Source organism: Acomys minous, assembly GCF_964271855.1.
Source record: "Acomys minous genome assembly, chromosome: 3".
Classification (NCBI taxonomy): Eukaryota; Metazoa; Chordata; class Mammalia; order Rodentia; family Muridae; genus Acomys; species Acomys minous.
In genome coordinates, this window is record NC_140485.1 from 27617743 (window position 1) to 27640733 (window position 22991).

The 22991-nt window shown below is 43.9% G+C and overlaps 2 protein-coding genes across 3 annotated transcripts; one reads left to right on the forward strand and one right to left on the reverse strand.

Moving 5' to 3' along the window:
- Positions 1-1455: 1455 nt before the first annotated feature.
- Positions 1456-19914, reverse strand: MAPDA (N6-Methyl-AMP deaminase). Of its 2 annotated transcripts, none has more exons than XM_084774330.1 (11): positions 19824-19914; positions 18267-18486; positions 17995-18125; positions 17436-17496; positions 14213-14300; positions 10488-10569; positions 7964-8090; positions 7128-7208; positions 5783-5921; positions 3392-3492; positions 1456-2392 (listed from the first exon to the last, which is right to left on the reverse strand). In XM_084774330.1, the coding sequence occupies exons 2-11, from the start codon at positions 18327-18329 to the stop codon at positions 2198-2200; spliced, it is 1068 nt and encodes a 355-aa protein (XP_084630456.1). In that variant the 5' UTR covers positions 18330-18486; positions 19824-19914; the 3' UTR covers positions 1456-2197. The 2 variants fall into 2 exon arrangements, with proteins under 2 accessions (XP_084630456.1, XP_084630455.1); XM_084774329.1 differs by lacking the exon at positions 19824-19914 and adding an exon at positions 19614-19795.
- LCMT2 (leucine carboxyl methyltransferase 2) lies at positions 19889-22222 on the forward strand (the record flags this gene model as incomplete). The annotated part of the gene is made up of 1 exon (XM_084774302.1): positions 19889-22222. One exon carries the CDS (start codon positions 19889-19891, stop codon positions 21941-21943), a length of 2055 nt encoding a protein of 684 aa, XP_084630428.1. The 3' UTR covers positions 21944-22222.
- Between the last annotated feature and the right edge of the window lie 769 nt (positions 22223-22991).

Below are 22991 nucleotides of genomic sequence, written 5' to 3' on the forward strand. Positions count from 1 at the left end.
CATTAGTCCATCATCCTGGGAAGTTGAGGCAGAAACTGAAGCTGAAGCAAATGGAGGAGTGCTGGCTACTGGCTGGCTCCTCGTGGCTGGCTCCTCATGGCTGGCTCCTGTGGCTGGCTCCTCGTGGCTGGCTCCTCGTGGCTGGCTCCTCGTGGCTGGCTCCTGTGGCTGGCTCCTCGTGGCTGGCTCCTCGTGGCTGGCTCCTGTGGCTGGCTCCTCGTGGCTGCCTCCTCGTGGCTGGCTCCTGTGGCTGGCTCCTCATGGCTGCCTCCTCGTGGCTGGCTCTTCGTGGCTGGCTCAATTTCCTTTCTTATTTCAGAACCACCTGCTGAGGGTGGCATCACTCTCGGTGGGAAGGACCCACTAACTGATCAAGGACTGATGAGGCAATCCGGTGGGAGCATTTTCTCAGTTGAGGGTCCCTCTTCCCAAATGACTCTTAGCTTGTGTCAAATTGAAAAAAGCTAACCAGGACATTTGTTATCTGTTAAAGTCTTTCTTGCCATTCAGAGCCAAGCTTAGTTGTCCCTTGTCTTTGGCTAAAGTGGACGTGGTATATGTGTGTTTATGTAAGCATGGGGTCATAGGAGAACCCTAGAAGCCACAATGCTACCTATAGAAGGAATCTCTTGTGTCTGTATGGAAGCATCACCTACCAATAAAAAGCTGAGGCAGGAAATAAGGAGGTGGGAGTTCCGGGGGTGGGGAGGGGAGGAGATTCACCCGAGACTGAAGAAGATGGATGTATAAAACTGCAGAGGTAACTAGCTACGTTGAACTTAGAATAGAATAAACAGGATGTTAGTCATGAGCAAGCCAGGGAGCATGCCTGGCTATATTGGCCTAGACTTTTGTAAATACATTTAAGCTGCAGTTATTTCAGAAACTGGGGTTCAGGAGGAAAATGTGTTTACTTTTAAGTGAGTTCTAGCACCATGGAGGTCCTAGTGAGAGAATTTTTAATTAGCTCTCTAAATGAGCCAAGACCCCTCATCCAATCTTATGGTGTTTGTTTAATCCCCCTTGAGGCCCGCACACAAAGTTCCAGGTTTGAGTTTAACCAGATGTGTTGTTAGCTTAGATAAACATCTACCCTCGGGTTCTGAGGAAAACAGGAACCAAGGACGGTTCCGTGTGACTAAGTCTGACCTTACCCCAGATCTGCCTAGGCAATATATGCTAATGTTCAAATGTTTGAAACAACCAATCATGTGTGGCTGCCAAAACATCCCGCTCCCCCCTCCCCCACCCCCCAAGCCCCTGGGCTTCTGGGTCGACTCCTCTGTCTCCTGCGTGAGATACGTGTCGACCCGGAGCTCCGCCAAGCCATCCCGAGGCTTGAGTGAGGGTCTCCCTTCAGGGGTCTTTCACTAGGAGTTTCTACAAAGGAAGCCTAATAGAAGCTGATTAGGCTGGAAGTTCCAGCCAGGTGTCTCTCTCACTCTGAGCCAGCACTTCTTTCCTTTAATTACACTCAAGTATTTTTATTATTTCAGTTATTTCTAAGACATTATGAGGACGGCAAAGCCAGATTCTAGCTCTGTTACTACAGAGTCACCTGACTGCTAGGCATTCATACAAATGGTTTGGGTATGCAGTGTGACCTGACACAATAATCTTGAGAAATATTACTTGAAAGGATCAAAGGAAGTGGAAGGAATCTGATTAAACCTAAGAAAACATAGAGGTAAAGCTGGGCATGGTGGCGCACACCTTTAATCCCAGCACTTGGGAGGCAGAGGCAGGCGGATCACTGAATTCCGAGGCCAGCCTGGTCTACAAAGCATGTCCAGGACAGCCAAGGCTACACATAGAAACCCTGTCTCGAAAAACCAAAAGAAAAAAAAAGAAGAAAGAAAGAAAACACAGAGGTTTCCCTGAAGACAAAAGAGCTTCTCGGAAGTTTTATGGTTACTCATGGGGAAGGAGTGCTAAGTGAAGAAAGAAAGTCACTAGTGGGATAAGGGATTAGTTAACAACCCTCCAGCAAGCAGCATGGAGGTAAAGCCATGCAAGACCTCAGGGGTCTTTGTGTGAGATGTTATTGAGCACTTTCCACATGAAGGTGTGGACTTAAGACCCCACATACATTGGGCTACTGAGCTTCAAGGGCAGCAGTGGACAGTTCCCTGGGTGGGAAGCAGCAGGAAGATCGCGGTTACAATGTATAATCAAACGTAGTTAGCCTCATCACAGCTTAAAAGTGGAACACTTGGGGCTTCAGGTGATTCCACCTCCTTCTCAGTTCCGCTCTGGTGTTGTCAGATGCGAAGATGTAGTTGATGGATTCGTAAGACAGATCCCACACCTGAGATGGGGTCAAATTAAATGTTTCTGCTGCCATCTGATATTCTTGAGAAAGGTATGTTGCAAAGACACCTTTATCATCTGTCTGCCAATGTAAACAAGAACAGTTCAAAATAAACAAAAAGTGCTTTGTAAAAATTACCCTTTTTTTGTTCAGAATTGTTGGGGCATTTTGTGTGAAGGTGTGTCTGGATATTTGATTGTTCAACGTGAAACCAGCCGAGGCTAAGTGCTAGCTTACTTGTGGATCTTGATGTCATTTCTATGGCCCATAACTGCTCTCATATTTTGTAAACATTACATCCTTGCATATTGGATGTAATAAAGATCTGATGGCCAATAGTTGGAAAGGAAGTAGAGGGTGGAACTTCCAGGAGGGGGGTTGCGGAGAGAGAGAGACAGACAGAGACAGAGAGACACAGAGAGAGACAAAGAGAGACAGAAAGAAAGAGAGATTGATTCACCAGCAGAACACAGGTGAGCAAAAGGACAGGAACAGGAGCAGAGAGGTAGAGCTGGCCACATGGCGGGACACAGTGCCAGAATTAGTCGGGTTAAGCTAGAAAGCTGTCTGGGAACCTGCCCAGCTAAACTGCCTAAGCTTTAAAATGTTAAAAGCCTCTGTGTCATTCATTATTCATCCTGCAGGTGGGTCTGAAAGTCCCTCTATAAGAATCTATTTTCTTAAAAAAAAAAAAAATCTATTTTCTAAACAGGCACTAATAAATTCACACCTGTAACAAACGTGTTTATACTTAAAACAAACCAACCAGAGTGATTCAGTCCTGCTGCATACTAAAAACACATAAAGAACTTTTAGAGCATACCCCAGGACTCATCCAAGATCAAATAAAGCAGAGTCCTGTGGGATGGGTACTGAGCATCAGCATTTTTCTTAAAGCTTCCCCAAATACTGCCCTGTTGTTTCTCAGAGACAAATGGGAATCACCTGAGCCCTCTGCAGCATCTTGTCCCCTTCCCCTCTAGCTCCACTACAGGGACATTTTCTTCAGTCAGCAAAATAAATAAACAGGACTTAATTCAATGTAGTAACTTAGAGGAGAAGAAATAGAATACTTCTTACACAGATCACAGAAGGATGAGCGATGCTGTACCAGAATCCAAAGTGATGCTGGTCATAAGAAGGAACTGTCTGGCTTTTGATGTTTGAGGTCAAACAAAGTTCTAGAAGAAGGGGGAAAATCCTATTAAATGCAAGTAAGTGAATCATTCACCAGGCAGAATCATAAGGAAACTCCCAACGGCTGATTGAGGCAGTTTCACTCTTCTACAACATGTACTCCTCATTATATGTAATGTGAAGTTACAGTTCTGAGTTGGGGGTGTACCTTAGCCAAATAGGCCTACCCTGCACATGCAAGACCCTGCATTTGCTTCCAAGCACTACATGCGAACACACACACAGTGTGCACCAGATCAGGCGCTTGGACAGAGGTTATGTGGTATAGTTGTGGCAGCTGCTATGCCAGGCAGGGAGTTAATGTTTTCTTCATAGTATTTGCTTCCCTTGCTTTAAAGATGGACAGAAAGATTACAGGCCTGGAATAGAATCGGTCTTCATATCCACTGTTGTTGGTGTTGGTTTTTTGTGTTAAGATAAGGTCTCCTATGTAGACCAGGCTGACCCTGAACTGAAGGAGATCCACCTGCCTTTGCAGTGCTGGGATTAAAGGCGTGCTAGCATGCCTGGCCCCAAACTGTTTTTATTGAGATGTATTTGCTGTCTTCTGATGAGTTTCTTATGAAGAAACTGCTTTGTTTATTGCTCTGGTCTCAGCAAGTGTAGTGAATGACTGCAACAAATATTCACAATCAAGTGTGCAGTGGTCAGTATGTAAAATAAGTTACATTTCCCTAATTTAACATGTTTTTAAGTTTTATTTTGTATGTCAGATATTTTGCCTGTGTATATGTCTTTGTGTAACTTGTGTGCCTGTTGCCTGAGGAGGATGCCTTAGAACTTAAATTACAGAGTGTGAGCTCCTGTGTGGGTTCTGGGAATTGAACCCAGGTCCTCTGGTAGACCACCCATGTTCTTAACTGCTGAGCCAGCCCCAGCTTCCCTTATTTTTGAGACAGATTTCCATGAGTAATCTAGAATAATCTCAAACTAATAATCCTCCTGCTTTAGCCTCCCACATGGTAGGATTATAGGCCTGCACCACCATGCCTGGCTGTAGTTCTTTTTTTTTTTTTTAAACAATATTTATTTATTTAGTATACAATGTTTTGCCTGTATATAAGCCTGCAGTCCAGAAGAGGGCACCAGATCTCATTATAGGTGGTTGTGAGCCACCATGTGGTTGCTGGGAATTGAACTCAGGATCTTTGGAAGAGCAGGCAGTGCTCTTAACCTCTGAGCCATCTCTCCAGCCCCTTAGCTATAATTCTTTTTTTTTTTTTTTTTTTGGTTTTTCGAGACAGGGTTTCTCTGTGTAGCCTTGACTGTCCTGGACTCACTTTGTAGACCAGGCTGGCCTCGAACTCACAGCGATCTGCCTGCCTCTGCTTCCCGAGTTCTGGGATTAAAGGCGTGCGCCACCACGCCCGGCTTATAATTCTTAATTGTTAAGTAAATGCTATATATTTCCCTAACATTAATTTTATATTTTTCATATGGGGGGGGTAAGTCAGAGGACCCTATGAGTCACCAAACAGAACTCAGGTCATCAGGGTTGGCAGGACACATGTCTACCTGTGAGCCATCTCACTGGACCCATGTGTTAATTTGAAAATTCTAAATGACCTTTATTTTTCACTTTTAAAAAGTTTCCTGCATATGGGGCTGGAGAGATGGCTCAGAGGTTAAGAGCACTGACTGTTCTTCCAGAGGTCCTGAGTTCAGTTCCCAGCAACAACATGGCAGCTCACAACTGTCTGTAACTCCTGTTCCAGGGACTTGACACCCTCACACATACATACATACAGGCAAAAAATCAATCACATAAAATAAAAATAATTAATTATTTTTTTCTGTGAGTGTATACATGTGAGTGTAGGAACTTAAGGCGTCCAGAAGAGGGCATCAGATCCCTTGGAGCTGGGGTTACAGTGGTTGCGAGTCCCTGATATAGGTGTTGGCAACAGAATTCTGTCCCTCTGGTTAAAAATACTGAGCCATCTCTCCAGCCAACCTTTATTTCTTAAACAAACAAAAAATGATGACAACAACAAAACAACAAAAGACTGTTCCTAGCACTAGGGATTGTAGCAGTCAGGAAGTAATATGGACACACGGACGGATACACACACACACACGGGTCGGGGAGGACTTAAATGAGAACTGAGACCCAGGAAGCACACACACCATGTGCCTTACTTTGTAAACATCTGAACTTTACAACAGTACTTTCCCACATAAATCTTGCAATCTAGGACCTGGAAGAAGAAGAAGAAGAAGAAGAAGAAGAAGAGATAAAGGGTTGTCTGAGCAACATGAAATTCTAGGTCTTACCAAGAGGTATCTGGTGTTGCCTCACAAAGTCCACCTGACCCAGGGACTCTTCCTCAGAGGAGTTGAGGAATGTTCCATGCCCGATCCTGTCAGGGAGTAGATCCAGCAGCATTTGTGTTTCCTTTTTCCTATTTGGAATCTTCAGAAAAGTGAGAAGAAGGGGTCAACGGCCTCTGCCAGTCACTGAGGTATTTTATTCTGCCCTCTGGGTAGTGAATGCAAACATTTTTAGAAAATATAATTACTTAACCCTTCTCAAACCTTCTCAGCTCTGTCAATCCTTTATGGTCTAAAAAATAGTCTTATGAAATAAGAACACAAAGAAATAAAAGCTAAAAAACCCAAACTTCCACAAACAAAATAAGCCCCCTTAATTCTATATGTATATATTTATGTACAGTGTTCACAGGTATTAGGAAAAAAATAGAAAAGTACACACACTAAATTTAGTATCATCTCATGGGAGGATTTTACATCTTTTTCCTTTGGTGCTATAATTCCTTATACTTGAAATTTCTTCAGGTATGTGAGACTTATAGTCAAAAAACGAAGTATTTTTAAAACACTGTTCATAATCTGGGATGGGATCGTCAGACTCCAAGGCCACATACCTCCCTCAGTGTGCTCACATGTTATATTGACAGGGCTACCTATGGACATACCACTATCGGGCAATGTCTAGCTATGCCCATTTTCTCCAAGATAGACTAGAAGGCAAATGACCAGAACTTTTTAAAATCTTTTCTGGGGGGCTGGGAATTCAAGATAGGATTTCTCTGTAGCCTTGGCTGTCCTGGAACTCTGCAGATCAGGCTGACGTCAAACTCAAAGCTCCACCTGCCTCTGCCTCGCAGATGCTGGCATTAAAGGCGTGCGTCAGCACTGCACACATGGCTAGAACATTTTTAAGTGAACTATTTTATATGCGATGCAGCAAATAAGAAACTAAGATACCTAGTGGGTTCTGATCCTAAGCACAGACCAGAGATAACGGCTCACAGTATAATGGGACATAAAAACCTAAAAACGGTAACATTAAAGCAACTCATGCCTTAATGTTTTAATTAACATTTACAAAAACGTATAACTCCCCCTTTAAAAATATCTTCTAAACAGCATGGTGACACATGCCTGCAACCCCTAACACTTGGGAGGTGAGGACAGAAGAATCAGAAGTTCAAGGTCATCCTCAGCTACATAGTGAGTTCCAGGCCAGTCTCGGTTACATGAGACCCTGTTTCAAAAGAAAAAAAAAATGTTTCCCCAAGGCTTATTTCTAGTTACTTGCAAACAGCTTTATTATTTAAATTACAATCTGCCCTCTCCACTCTATAACATTATTTACCTCTGCGAGATGCAATGCCAACTTCAGTCCTGCTTTTTTAGCTTCTAAAAGAGGTTCCAAGAAGTCTGTTGCTTGTCCTATCTTGAAGATAAAATAAGGGTGCTTGAGAATACTGAACAGATTGAGGGATCTGGTGCTGTGCCCCAATAAAGGAATAAAACGATGACAGACTGTTTTCATTTGAACCTGTTGCTTACGACAGCCTATAATGTGCGAGCACTTTAGGGAAGACACCATGAGAAGAGTGTCCCTGACCTTGACTCTTAAGTCCAGAACCAGTGAGCTAAGGCCAATAAGCAAGTTGGGTATGACAGGCCAAAGTTTTTATTTCTGAAAGACACAGATGCTTAGTATTATGGAGAACTCACTTGATTTAGGAAGCGTTCATGATTAAAAACAACACCACCCACAAAATCACAAAAACAGACAAAACCAGAAGACAGACCCTAACAAAGAATTATTTGGCTCCAAGACTTTTGTTTGGTCTTTCCCTTAGGAAGCTCATGTAGCCATTCTTTCTGGTGGGGGGTGGGGGAGTCATGATATAATTACACTCCAACATCCTTATCTATCCATCATACATAATGGAATTAACCTCTGCACACAAAGACTAGTTGTATACTGTCTCTAGAAGAACGGAGAAAGTGGTCATATCCACTAATACCTGTATGGTATGTTTTTCCAAGAACCCTTAAGAAAGCCTCTGTTATATATTCTGGTGATCTAGGGCAGGACAGGGCTTCATTTGGTGTGTGCTAGACCCTAACGCATGATGCTCCAAACTAACCTTCACCCCACCAACTGACTCACCATTAGGAGATAACATAGTAACTTACAGTAGGGTCTCCACTGAGGTCAAGGCCAAGCACTGTATCCTCAGTTGAGAGGAAGAACTCCTTAGCAAGTTCAACAGTCTCCTTGGCTACTATCGGGCCACCTCTTCTGTCAATTGCCATCAAATACCTTTAATATAGGAAAAAGCACAGTTGATACTAACCTGGAAGAAAGATACTATGATCAAGAAAATCCCAATTGAAGCCAGGCATGGGTGTGTGTGTGTGTGTGCCTATAATCAAAGTACCTGGAAGGTGGAGGCAGAAAGATTGTCCTCGACTACAATGCAAGTTCAAGGCCAGCCTAGGAGGCATGAAACCTGTCTCAGAAAAGCCAAAACAAACCAAAAACCTCCACAAATTTAAAACCAACTAATCCCAGAAAAGGCTACCTTTAATCATATGCCATTTCCTTATACGCTCAGCTGGTCCACTGAGATTACTTGGTACAAAGGCACCAGAAGATTAACAGCAACTCAGAACCACAAAATACCAGAGAATGGGCAGAGTTGAGGCCAGCCTGAGCCACATTAGACCATATCTAGACCCCATCTAAAACAAAAACAAACGAACAAAAACTACAACCAAAAATCCACGTTTGGAAAATTATAATGCATATAAAAAAACAATTCTGAATGTTGTCAGAGAGTGGCTGGCTTCCTGGAATATAGCTTACTATAAAAAGTAGTGAGTCCAAGCAGAACATTGTACTTTGCTACACAGAACAAGACATGAATGCCTAAGTAGTATCAGTATCTAGACTATTCAATTTTCCAATAATCTCACTATTTTGTTCACATCTTTGGGGGTTTTATTTATTAATTTATTTTGTTGTTGTTGTTTTAGTTTTAGGATCTAAATGAAGTCTGTACTTTTTGTTAGTCACTGTATCTCTTATCTTTCTCTTTTAAAAATGTATTTTTTGTGCATGTGTGCATACGTACGTGTGTGTGTGTGTGTGTGTGTGTGTGTGTGTGTGTGTGTGTTCATTTGCAGGAATGCAAATCCAGCTGGGATGTGCTTGTTGAGCGTGTAAAGGTCAGAGGACAATTGGATGTGGGCCCTCAAGCACCTCCCACCTTTTCTCTGGAACAGAGTGTCTCCCTGGCTGGGACTTCCTCCTGTAGGCCAAGCTAGCTGGCCTGTGAACCTGTAAGGATCTGCCTGTCTCATCATTTTAAGATTACAGCATGGACATCAGCTTTTCTTAGAACATGGGGCTTCTAGGGGATTTGAACTTATATCCTCACATTTGCTAGGCAAGTTCTTACCAACTAAGCCATCTCCCCACTCCCTTAAGCCTCTTTTAACCTCTTCCTACTCACTTCTCTCTCGTTCTCCTTTCCATCCTACCTCTTTTCTTTCAACTTACTTGTTTAAAAAAATAAGGTTGCTCGTCCTACAATGATTCTCATGGGATTCTGGTTTTGTTTTTGTTTTCTGAGACAGGGTTTCTCTGTGTAGCCCTGGCTGTCCTGGACTTGCTTTGTAGACCAGGCTGGCCTCGAACTCACAGCAATCCACCTGCCTCTGCCTCTCTAAGCTCTTGTATTTTCTATAAAGTGATCATTGGACCTAGTCTAGAAGCTTAATTAGAACAGATTTAGTTTTTTTGGCAAGAATAAATAGGCTGTGAAGTCAGGCATCATGGCATGTTCAGTAATCCCAGCACTTGGGAGGTAAAGGCAGGAGACAGGAGCTCAAGGTCAACCTGTCTATATAACAAGTTCCAGGTCAGTCTAGGCTATTTGACTCTCTGTCTCAAAAGACAAAAACAGAAACAAAAGGCTTGCTTTGCTCAAAGTACTGGTGATGTAGTGGTGAATCTACAAGGTCTTTAGCTTCTGAACTTATACTCCAGGCAAAGGGTGCGTATATTTCATGACAGTACAAATTAATGCTCCAGGGGAACATGGTGAAGAGGGAGTTTGGGGGCAAGAAGCATGTTGGATGGACTGGCCAAGATGGCCTCTGTGAGGAAATAACAGCCAAAATGAGATCTGAACAATGGGAAGGTAGCTGTGCAAGGACATGGGGGAAGGGGAAATACCAGTAAGTGTAAGGCGCCGAGATGGACAGTCTCAGCCTGGTGTGAGAAAACAGGCTAGTATGGAATAAGCAAATCCGATTGGCTTAAACGATGATTGAAGAAAATCAGCCAGATCATGGGGGATTATGTGGGTAGCTATAAAATCCACACCAAGCTCCACTTGAGCAAAAATACTAGAATTTTAGTGCCAGATGACTAAATTCAGAATTGTGTTCTCATTTTAAACAACCGAGTTCTTTTTTCGAGACAGGGTTTCTCTGTGTAGCCCTGGCTGTCCTAGACTCACTTTGTAAACCAGGCTGGCCTCGAACTCACAGAGATCCGCCTGCCTCTGCCTCCCAAGTGCTGTGATTAAAGGCGTGCACCACCATGCCCAGCTAACAGATTGATTTTAAGAAACTCTACCACTTTCATAAAACAGTGAAACATCACATCCTGTAGTTTAAAGGGTAACTTACTAATGCAGCGTCTACTTACCTAACATCAATATCTACGTTTTCTTGTTTGCACTGCTTTATGCCTTCAAGTACAGACTCCATGTAGGTCTTCTTAGTCATTCCTGGGAAGAGCGCAGAGGATCACATGTAAAGTCATTATTGCCTATTTCCTGCTTCACACAGCATCACGGAATGAACAGCACTCTGTGATATGCTAGGGCCTGGTTATATGACCGTTAGGAAAACTTTTTAGAAAATATTTTATCATGGGCTGGAGAGGTGGCTCAGGCATTAAAAGCTAGGCTCACAACCAAAAAAAGTGTGTGTGTGTGTGTGTGTGTGTGTGTGTGTGTGTGGTGTGTGCACATGCACAGATGTATATGAGTGCCCACAGAGGCCAGAAAAGGGTGTCTTATCTCCTGGAGTGGAGTTACAGGTTCTTGTGAGCCACCTGATATGGGTGCTAAGAACCCAACTGGACCTCTGCAAGGGTAGAAGGGCTCTTATGTGCTGAGCAATTTCTCTGGCCCCAAGAGGGAACATTTTAGTACAGCATTCTTTGTCTGTCTGTGGACCTGGAGACTGAATCTAAGATGTCATGTTGACTAAACTAATGCTCTACCGCTGAGTCATGTTCCTGTCCCTAAAAGATGTAGCCCAGGCTGGCCTCGAACTCATGATCCTCCAGCTTCTATCTCTTCCAGCTTTCTACCCTACCATTATGTGCTATCAAAAGGCCATTTCGGTTAATAACTGTTGGGGGATGGTCGTCTTGTGTATTGTGTATTCAGATGCTGACTCCTGTGCCCAGAGATCTGGTTGCTGTACACACAGATGTGTGTGCTGCCATTTCTGTGAAGCATCTCCTGTCTCAATGTTGTATAGAAACTGTTCTCCATCATTTCTGATTGGTTAACAAAGAGCTGGGCAGCCTATAGCTGGGCAGAGAAGAGAGGAGGCAGGACTTCTGATCCCAGTCGGAGGGTGTCAGTGAGGAACAAACAAGGGGGGTGGTTGGAGAGAGAGGGAGAGAGAGAGAGAGAGGGAGAGAGAACAAGAGAATGCCATGAGGAATTTGCCCCAGGACAGAATAGGAGCAGCCACTGCAAAATTAAGACAGCAAGCAGCCTGGGGCACATGGCTGGGAAACAGCCAGGCTAGTATATTTGGGTTAGAAGAGATCAACACCTGCCAAGCTGTGTGCTTAAAGCTTATTAACTAATGTAGTAAGTCTCCGTATCCTTATTTGGGAGCTAAACAAGCACAGAAAAAGCCCCTACTTAATACTACACTTCTACAAATGATAACTGTATTTCAATAAAATTGAAAAGACAGAGCTAAAAAGGGAAGAAAAAATAAACTTTAAGAATAATAAGTGCAGGCTGGAGAGATGGCTCAGTGGTTAAGAGCACTGCCTGCTCTTCCAAAGGTCCTGAGTTCAATTCCCAGCAACCACATGGTGGCTCACAGCCATCTGTAATACAACATGATGCCCTCTTCTGGCCTGCGAGTGTACATGCACACAGAACACTGTATACATAATAATAAATAAATAAATCTTAAAAAAAAGAATAAGTGCTTTATAAAAATGTTCATAAGCAAACACAGAAGTAATAAAAGACAGAAAATAGAAAAAAAAAGACCAAATAACAGGCAATACAAGGCCACTTGAAAATTAATCTTTGTCCTTTGATCTCCACATGTGTGCTACGGCATGTTCTTCACACAATATTAATAATTTTTTAACTTAAAAAATAAGTAGTTAAACTGGACATGGTGGCACATGCCTGTAATCCCAGCACTCAAGGAGGCAGAGGCAGGTGGATTGCTGTGAGTTTGAGGCCAACCTGGTCTACAGAGTAAGGTCAAGACACAGAGAAACTCTGTTTCAGAAACCCCCACCCCCCCCAAAAAAAGAAAGAAAGAAAAAGAAAAGAAAAGTAATTAAGGGCCAGTCATGTGGTGCTACTTTAATCTTGGCATCTGGAGATGTGGGGCTGAGGTAGTTTTTAGAAGTTTTAGACCAACCTGGTCTACAAAGACTATTTTAAAAAAACAAAACAAATAAATAGATTTTCTCACTTAGCAGGAAATCGCAAGTTTCTTCCCACCAACCCTGCTCATACCGCGCCTCATGTCCAGGGCCTCAGAGATGCCATTCCAAGTCTCAGGGCTTAAGTCTTCCCCTGGGGTAGCTGCAAGACTATTCCAGAACAGCCTCTCAAATTGGTTTTTACTTGTCATAAATGTTTGGTTTTGATGGAAAACTTTCAGTATAACAGAGCATTACAAAGAATAAAAAGCAGCAGCCACAATCCCACTTCTGATTGGTAACTACACCTTACTTACTATTATGCACACATGCATATGTTTAGCAGAAAAAACACCACTAGCTTTATATGTTCAGCAATTTACACTGCATTGGGTAAATCCACCTGGAAATATCTTTGCAAGCAGAACATTTTCCTTTTTTGAGATAGGGTTTCACTATATTGCTTTGGCTGGTCTGGAACTCCCTATGTAGACCAGGCTGGCCTTGAACTCACAGAGATCTGCCTGCGTCTGCCTTCTTAGCACTGGGATTAAAGTTATATATCATCACATCTGACTGCAAATATTTCTCCTTAGGTTTGTTTATTTGTGCTTGTACGTATGTGTGTGTTACCACACATGGGCATGCGCATGCCACATTGTATAACTAGAAACTGATTCTACAGCTTACAACTGTAAGATAAGAATCTCCTTTTTTCATTTCAACATTTAATAGTTTCAAATTTTAGTTTTTAATTGGCTATATATATTATGGTGTAAGATAACCTAGGTCTCTTCAGGTCAAGAGGGACTCAGTGACAATATATAATAGCTCCTGATGAAAAAATAAATCAACAGGCTCCCAGCCCCGAGATTCTGGCTATGTAGCCAACGGTCAGCAGAAACTTGCTGTTCTCTCTCTTTTGCCTTCAGAGTGTTACAGACGTGCAGCACTATGACTGTTACTCAGTGACACCATTTCACAAATGCGGGAACTAGAACAGCCTTTGCTGGAGACAATGCAAAGGTGATGTCCTTTGTGTGTATGTTTGTGTGTGTATGTTTGTGTGTGTGTGTGTGTGTGTGTGTCTGTGTCTATGAAATCTGTGTGGAGGCCTGAGGACAACCATAGCTATTCCTCTTAGGTGCCATTCGCCTTGTTTTTTGACACAGACTCTAGCACAGAGCTTAACCTGAAGACTGCTGGCCATCCAGCCCCAGGAACTGGCCTGTCCTCACCCCCTAGTGCTGAGATGGCAAGCGCACTGTGCCCAGCCTTTTCACATGGGTTCTGGGTCTTGATTTCAGATCCTCATGGTTGTAAATCAAGTACTTTACCAACTCGGCCATTTCCCCATAAGCTGTGTCCTTTTCTTGAAGAAAACAAACAAACAAACAAAAAACCCTAAACAAGGAAGACTAAAATTAAAGAGGAGGATATTTCCTCTTCTTTATCAAAGAGTGCCCAAGTGGGTTTTCTACTTTGATTTAAGAATAACTTATGAATAAGGACATCACTGTGGCTCAGTAGTATATCACTCGCCTACACAGTAGGAGGTCCTGGACTTGAAACTCAGTACCATGTATATTTTTTAAAAGCCATTTTAAGTATCACTAACATATACAGTAGGATTTTATGCTATTGAGTAATGGAAACAAATATAGGCCTTGTGTGACCAGCACAAATGGCAACAGAACAGACAGTATAGTCACTGAGAAGTAATTAAATTTTACCAGTAGCATTTTCCCCTCTGGGTGTGCTCCTGAGCTCCAGGTACTTGACACCATCATCTGCAAATTCCTTAATGACATCTTTTGTGACCTAATAACAAAGGCAATGAACACAATGTTGAAAATGCTAGAGGAAGGTGCCCAGTGAAAAGGCCGAGTGCTATAGCCTCATTCCATTTGCTACATCTGACTGGTAAAGCATACAGCAAATCTCCCAGGCCGAGGGAGTGCCTGCTTCGTCCACCCCTAATGCAGACTATGTCAGTTCAGCAACCACATTCCCTTGTGAAAAAAGTCTGCCTATCAGCCATGCTTTTTCTTTTTTTTTTTTTTTGAGACCGGGTCTCAGGTAGTCTAAGTGGGCCTTGAACTCACCCGATTCTCCATCCTCTGCCTGCCTAGTAGCATGCCTGGCTTCTCTTCCCTTCTTTAAACCATTCCTTGACTTCGCAGTGTTTATAATAGCAGATAAAACAGAAAAGTGAGGCAGTGCCACTGAGCCATGCGATGTTTGTACGGTGCTGGGAAATGTACAGACAGACGTAAACAGCTGCTAGCATGACAGTTAGGCATTACTTGTGTGTTGGCTTAAAGGTCCTAGCTTAAGGTTCTTATACAAGTTACTTAGGAATGCCTTGTATTTTTCACCAAATTCTAGCAGGGCTAACTTTCTCTGAAGTGTTTGGGAAAATTCCCCTTAGGCAAAGAGTCTTTGATAACTAAAGTAGAACTTTCTAATACAGTACAAATTCTCCTTTCCTGACACCAGTCCTAGAGATATCACATTTCGATGGGGAAAAGACCAGAATGAGGGCCCCACAAGTCCGTCACCGTCAGAATGAGGGCCCCACAAGTCCGTCACCATCAGAATGAGGGCCCCACAAGTCCGTCACCGTCAGAATGAGGACCCCACAAGTCCGTCACCGTCAGAATGAGGACCCCACAAGTCCGTCACCGTCAGAATGAGGGCCCCACAAGTCCGTCACCGTCAGAATGAGGGCCCCACAAGTCCGTCACCGTCAGAATGAGGGCCCCACAAGTCCGTCACCGTCAGCCCTCAGTTGTTACACCACTCGTCTTTTTCGACGGTATTTGTGTGTAAAACTGCAAGCTCAGTGCTAACCAACGAGCACGTGACGGCTAATTCTGCAGACAACACCTAACAGGGCGGCACTTAGTGAATTCACAGCAATACAATGTCTGCGCCCGCCTTTTCGCCAAGAAGGAAAATTTTGTTTGTTTGTTTTTCAAGATGGAGCTTCTCTACATAGCCCTGGCTGTCCTTGAGATTCACTCAGTCTATAGACCAGGCTGGCCTCAAACTCAAGAGATCTGCCTGCCTCTGCTTCCCAAATGTTGGGATTAAAGGTGTGCACCAAGACTTCCTGGCCCCAAAATGCATTTTTTGTTTTTTTGTTTTTCAAGACAGGGTTTCTCTGTGTAATGGCCTTAGCTATCCTGAAACTCCCTTTGTAGACCAGACTGGCTTGGAACTCAGAGACCCTCCTCCTCTGCCCCTCAAATGCTAGGACTAAAGGTGTAGGCCACCATGCATGGCTTCTCTAGAACATCTTATTTTTTATACACACTCCAGTCCTGACTCTTTCCCATTATACATACATATGTCCCTTCGACCAGAGTTTATATGAACCCATGTCTTAGAGTTTCTATTGCTGGGATAAAACACTCTGACTAAAAGCAACTCAGGGAAACAAGGGTTTATTTAAGCTTACAACTCTCATGTCACACTCCATCACTGAGAGAAGTCAGGGCGGAAGCCATGGTAAGCCTGCTGCCTACTGGCTTCTCATGATTTGCTCAGCAGGGGTACACTGTCCACAGAGGGCTAGGCCTTGCCAATCAAAACATGCCCAGTAGACTTGCCTACAGACCAATCTTATGGAGGCATTATCATTGAAGATTCCCTCTTTCCAGGTATGTTGAGTTTTGTCTCAAGCTGACAATAAAATAAAATAAAATAAAATAAAACCCAACCAGGATTCCCCACAATCTCACTTCTATAAAAATGACCTCTTACTCTCATACATGTTTATGGAATGTATGGCTACTTTGCGGTCATTACCTGTAGATGCTCAGGTCAGCAGCATAGCATAGAATCTTTATATCTCATCTAAGAGCTTTTCCCCAACTTTCAGCCTAAAACCTAATGAAGCAGGTGAGCATAGCATTACTCTACGCATGGTGTATTAAGTAAGCTCTTGGAGCCTACAATTTCATTATTTGCTCTGTAATATCCATTAATAAAGTAAACTTGAGCTCTTATGGTAGATAGTGTTCCCTGGCATCTGCTGAGCAGATAATGAGATTGTATCCTTTTAGAAGCTTAGGACTCCCTGTACCTGTCTCCGACAAAGAGCTTACCGCATTACACGAATCCATCTACCGACAGGTCTACCTCTCCAACCTCACCATAAAGCCTCCAGAACCGGGGGCTGCATCTGTGTCTCTTTACAGCCCCCAAATATTTGATATAGTGCCTGAGACATTGGGAATACACAATCAACTTCTGTTGTACCAAATTATTAAAGTTAATTCTTCTTTAAAAGGATATCAATAAAATTAACATGCTTGTTCCAAAGAGGAAAACTAGTTCAAAAATTAATTTTTTGAGAGACAGACAGACAGAGAGACAGGAAGAAGAAGAAGCAGAGGGAAGATGTGCCAGTCTTGCTATGCAGTATAGGCTGACCTTAAATTTGTGATCCTGAGTGCTGGATTATAGACATGTACCACATCTTTCCTTATGATCTTGCTCTTTCCTCACTTTGACCTTCTACTCCCTTCTTCTTCTTCTTCTTCTTCTTTTTCTTCTTCTTCTTCTTTTTGTTTGTTTTTTGAGACAGAGTTTCTCTGTGTAGCCTTGTCTGTCCTGAACTTGTTTTGTAAACCACGCTGGCCTCAAACTCACAGAGATCTGCCTCCCTCTGCCTCCTAGACCCTTCCTCATTTTTTAAAAATAATAACAGACTTTACATTAGCTGTTAGGCCAATGTCTTATATTGATTTTTAAAAGAGTTGTCATGAAAAAAAAAAGATAAAAATTAATAGGAAAAAGAAAGCAAAACAACAACAAAAAAAGAAAACAAAAAGAAAAAGAAACTGAGGGAAATAAAGAAAATAATTTTATCAGAGCCTTGATGAAAGCAAAAGGTCTTATGTAACGTGAAATGCACACTGCACTGAGAATTCACACACCATGCCTCACCATTAGAATATCCTCAGGGTTAGTAGTCAGCTGGTGAATAATTTGGAACATCTGGAAACATCTACAAAAGAAGAAAAATGTTTTAATACATTTACTCAACAAAACTTGTCACTCAAGAAAACTCCCTAAATGGAGTTAGTAAATTTGTGGTTAGTAGTAAGCATATATTTAGATTTACAAAGAACTACAGGATACATTATTTCAAAAATTACACTGATCTAGAAAGACAACTGAGTAGCCAAAAATAAGATTATTTGTTTATATTGTAAAGTATAAAATAATAATTCCCATTTTCTAGTCCTGCCAGTAACAGCAAATAGGGAAAAATCAATATGCCTTTGGGTTCAAATCTAAGGAACAACTCAATATAATATAATTCAACAAGCAATATAAATAATTAAAAATACTGTCAGTTGCCTGACAATTAGAAAAATGCTGTATGTTACGTTATATTTTTTCCATGCCAGATGTCTACCCTATTTTAGTATTAAAATCTGATTCTTAAATATTATAATCTCAAAATACTGACAAAGTATTCCCACAACCTCCCCAAACTCACTCTTCTAAAGTCCTTTTCTTTCCCTTGTCAATCATGGTCATGTGGTGATGCACTTTAAGATGTGGCTTCTTGGCTATTAATTTCTTCATGGTCCTGGAGCTAATGGAGCCATTCAGGTGGGCATGAAGCTCCTTGACAAGAGGACACACTCAGTAAGAAGTCAGCCAGCGTCCACTCCGCCTACAGTTCCCACCCATAAATTTACTTTTGTTTTGTGGAAAACAATACAAAAGTCATTATGCAGTAACAAGAAATCTGTAGTTAATTCTTACCACTTTCGGCAACTGCATGTAAAAGTCTGTCTTGCGAGGCCCCTGCTGTCCTTCTGCCTCCATCACTGTAGTAGGAGGCAAAGACTTCTCTTCACTTTACTCTTGGTCTGGACAACACACCTTACCAGAATTTCTGAGGTGCTGGACTTTCTTCAGATTGCCTTACTTATACATAGTTTAACCAGACTTGCTCTGTGGGTAGCTTTAGGGTCAATTTCACCTATATTAACAAATGTAAATATTTTCAGATCTAACATACAAACACCACTGCTTATATCATGATATTTCCTTTTCATTCCCCCCCCACGCCCATTAATTTAAAGGTAGATGAATCTGCAATGAGGAAATTGACTAGTAAAGAATATTTTTTAAAAGGGTTTTTTAAAAATTTCCTAAGAGGTATAAACCAAGATCTTACCTATCTGTTTGTTCCTTTAACTTCTTATCTACTGGGTAATGTCAGGCTAACTTGCTGACGTAGTACATATTTGCTTTGACAAAAAAACTTTTTATTTCACATTCATGGTGTACCAGCACCTTCCTTACCCAGGCTGGGATTACAGGCATGTGCCACTGCTCTGTTAACATTATTTTGCACTCACTGAGTCACTGTGCCACAAAAACTGCTCTTCTACGATTGCTAATGAGCTCCTGAGCACAAAAACATTCTTCAATAACCAAACCTCCATAGAACCCTTTTCTTGAACCAGCCAGACTCCAAACTCTTGCTCTCAGCTGTTAGGGTATCACATGCTCTTAAAGTCACCCTAATTTCCTTTCCCAATTATGCCAGACACCAAATTAACAAACGATAAAGTTTCTACCTGTCTCTGGAAGCGCTTTATTACTGATATCTCTTAGGCACTCAATGTAGAAACTTTGTCAAAAACTCCAACCTGGGTTGCTTCCTTAGTGGGGGAGGGGGAACTAACCATGCCAGGGAATAATCACATCCTTCCTATTACTATTTTCAGCGGGCATGCGCAACACCACATAAGAATCACAGAATTCTGTAAGTGGAGGAGAGTGGTGTTTTATAGCTGAAGACGGGTTGAATACTTTACTCACTGTAGATCTAGCACAGAACTTAGAATACGTGAGAATCAATAGCAATGTACGGGGGCGGTGAGTTAAATTATCAGTAATTTTCTGTATAGGTCTCTTTCTTCACTTTCCATATTGCCTAATTTAAGATTTAAATGAGTTCTACCTCGCAACGAGAACTTTGAATCAAGGGAAAAAAAAAAACTTGTTACTTTCGTGCAAGGTACAATCTATTCATGATTGCTAAAAATCCGCGGTGCCGGTTTCCTCTGGAGGGAGTCAAGTCGTCAGCCCCCGACTCACCTAAAAATGTTCTCAAACACGAGGACCTACACAAGTTTTCCCCTCGGGTGGAAAGGCGGTAACTTGAGCTCCGGACACGCTAGGGGTCACCAAAGCAGAAGGCGTGTTCGCGGGAAAACATAATTGAGGGGGAGGGGGGAGGCGGGGGGAGAGAGATCAAGTCTCTCGCGGTTTTTAAGCGCTCTACTCGGAAGTGACGCACAGCCGCACCCGGAAGCGCCTGAGCTGGAGCCTGGTGAGTGTTCCTGTGGAGTACTGCGGAGCGCCTTCTGGTCATGGGCCGGCGAAGCCGCGAGCGCCGGGCGGGAACGGTCCAGGGCACAAACGACAGCAGCGCCCTGAGCAAGCGATCGCTAGCCGCACACGGATACGTACGCGACGACTTCGCGGCGCTGCTGGCCCCAGGGCCCGTGCGGCGCACGCCGCTCATCCACCGCGGCTATTACGTACGCACGCGCGCCGTGCGTCACTGCGTGCGCGCCTTCCTCCAGCTCACCGCCGCGCTCCCGGCCCGGACCAGGGCGCAGATCCTGTCCCTGGGCGCTGGCTCCGACTCGCTTTATTTTCGCCTGAAAGCTGCGGGCCTCCTGGCCCGGGCTGCCGTCTGGGAGGTGGACTTCCCGGACGTGTCTCGGCTCAAGGCGGAGAGGATCGGGGAGACCCCGGAGCTGTGCGCGCTGACCGGCCCTTTCGAGATCGGGGACTCGGCGTCAGCTCTGTGCTTCGCGAGCTCGGACTACCGCATCTTGGGCGCCGACCTGCGGGAGCTCCCGCGATTGGGCGAGGCCCTGGGCGGCGCGGGCCTGGACTTCACCTCGCCTACGTTGCTCCTGGCCGAGGCGGTGCTGACCTACCTGGAACCCGCCAGTGCCGCGGCGCTCATCGCCTGGGCCGCCCAGCGTTTCCCCGACGCCCTTTTCGTAATCTATGAGCAGATGAAGCCGCGAGACGCCTTTGGGCAAATCATGCTGCAGCACTTTCGGCGGTTGCACTCACCCCTGCATGGCCTGGAACTTTTTCCCGACGCGGATGCCCAGCGACTGCGCTTCCTTCAAGCTGGCTGGGCTGCCTGCAGCGCCCTGGACCTGAACGAGTTCTATCGCCGCCTTCTCCCCGCAAATGAACGCCAGCGGGTCGAGACGCTTGAGCCCTTTGATGAATTTGAGGAGTGGCATCTGAAGTGTGCCCACTATTTCATCCTGGCAGCGTGTAGGGGAGATACTCTGTCCAAAACCCCGGTGTTTCCGCCCTCGGAGGCTTCTTTTCAGATAGATCCTGCTTCGCCTTCGGGGTTTCTTTCTGCCAGAGTAGTCACTAGTGACCACCACCAGCACTCAAGCCTGAAGAGATATGGCCACGCCTCTGTCCTCCTGAGCCCTGGCGTCATTTTCAGTGCTGGAGGCTTTGGAGAGCAAGAGGGACGACACTGCCGAGTGAGCAGGTTTCACTTGCTCGCGAGATGCTGTGACTCTGAGTGGAAAGGTAGCCAAATAAGTACCCTGGGGACTGAAGCCCAGTGGGATGGACGCCTTTATCACACCATGACAAGGCTTTCAGATACTCGGGTTCTGGTTCTTGGAGGAAGACTGTCCCCAGTAAATCCAGCCTCTGGGGCCCTCCAACTAGATTTATACAAAAGTGAAGACAATTGCCCCGAGGGCCAAAATGTAACAGTAACAAAGGCTGCCTTAGAAGAAGACCCCATGTTGTCACGTTGGCGGCATTCAACAACAGAAGTCTGTTATCAGAATCAGAGATACTTATTTGTGTATGGTGGCCGCAGTGTGTCGGAACCTGTGCTAAGCGACTGTCATTTCCTACATGTAGAGACAATGGCTTGGGTCAGAATCCCGGTGGAAGGGGCGGCACCGGAAGGCCGGCATACGCATGGCGCCTGCAGTTGGCAAGGCGGAGCGCTTGTCACTGGAGGTCTTGGGGCTGCTGAGGAACCACTGAGCTCTGTCCTCTTTCTCAGACCAGTGCCCTCTGGATTCCTCTGGGAATCAATAGATGTCCAGCCCCCCATTACCCCAAGATACTCTCACACCGCTCATGTGTTTAATGGAAAGCTGCTTCTGGTTGGAGGGGTCTGGATTCATTCCTCCTCAGTGCCTGGAGTGACTGTTATCAATTTGGCTACAGGGTTGAGCGCTGAGTATCAAATTGACACAGCATCCGTGCCTTGGCCACTAATGTTGCACAACCACAGCAGTACCCTCCTTCCTGAAGAGCGGCAGCTCCTGCTTATTGGAGGTGGAGGGAACTGCTTTTCCTTCGGTACTTATTTCAACCCCCACACAGTGGCATTAGATCTTTCTCCCTTAAGTTGAGGTCAGTAAAGACTGGCCAATATATATTCAGGACCTAAGAATGAATTTGGTTGTATATATTGCCACCCCATCCCCCCAACATACACACCTTTCTTCCTTAACACACTGTTGAGTGTAGAACATGAAAACGATAAATACCAACAGTGAGAAGTTACAAAAGTAAAACAGTGGGAAGAGTGTCAGCCGGGCATGGTGGTGCATGTCTTTGATCCAAGCACTGGGGGAAGCAGAGGCTGGTGGATCTCTGTGAGTTGGAGGCCAGGGCCACAGAGAGAAACCCTGTCTTGAAAAAATAAGTGTCATACGTTATACATTCTAGGAGCCTCAGCAACATAGCTCCAGTTTATTGAATTTCTACCAATTTCAAGTCTTAGCCGTTTATTGAGTCACAACAACTTTTAGCCTAAGTAAATAATTTCTCAAGCCTGGGTCTTGTGACCTAGATTATATTTTGGAAAAAGTTTCATACAGATCCTTGGTAAGAATACAAGATTGAATATAGATCAGGAATACAATGTTGACCTGTTGCTTTGGGTGTAAAGTCTAAAAATGAACACTTCCTTAATGACTTGTACCTTTAGTTTGAACATAGAACTTTAACAATGAGAAAAAGTACAACTTGAAAATTGTGCTTTTGAACACTTTTTTTGCTAACGTTTTCTATTTATTTAGCTGTATAAGTGCTAACAAACCAGACATTTAATACCTTAATTTTGTTCCTGGCATAATGGATAATGTTTGTTCCAGATCTTATTCTACCTTTCTGCTGTCAGCCATCACTGTTCCGAGCCCCCACGCAGCTTAGAGCTAAAGGCAGCATCTGTCAGCTCTCTTCAGTTTTCTGTTTGAATTGCACAGGTTAGGAGTAATTATAAGGAGGAAATGTGTGTTGTGGGGAGGGAGAGCTGGGAGTGAGCCGCAGTAGCTGTGGCCCTTCCTCTGCCAGTCTTCAGGCTGGCATTGTGCATTGTGCCAAGGCTATGGCTGCGGACGTAAGTCAACACGCACAGTGCTTACTTAAGGTTTTAGGAATTGTTCCTTAGCCTCT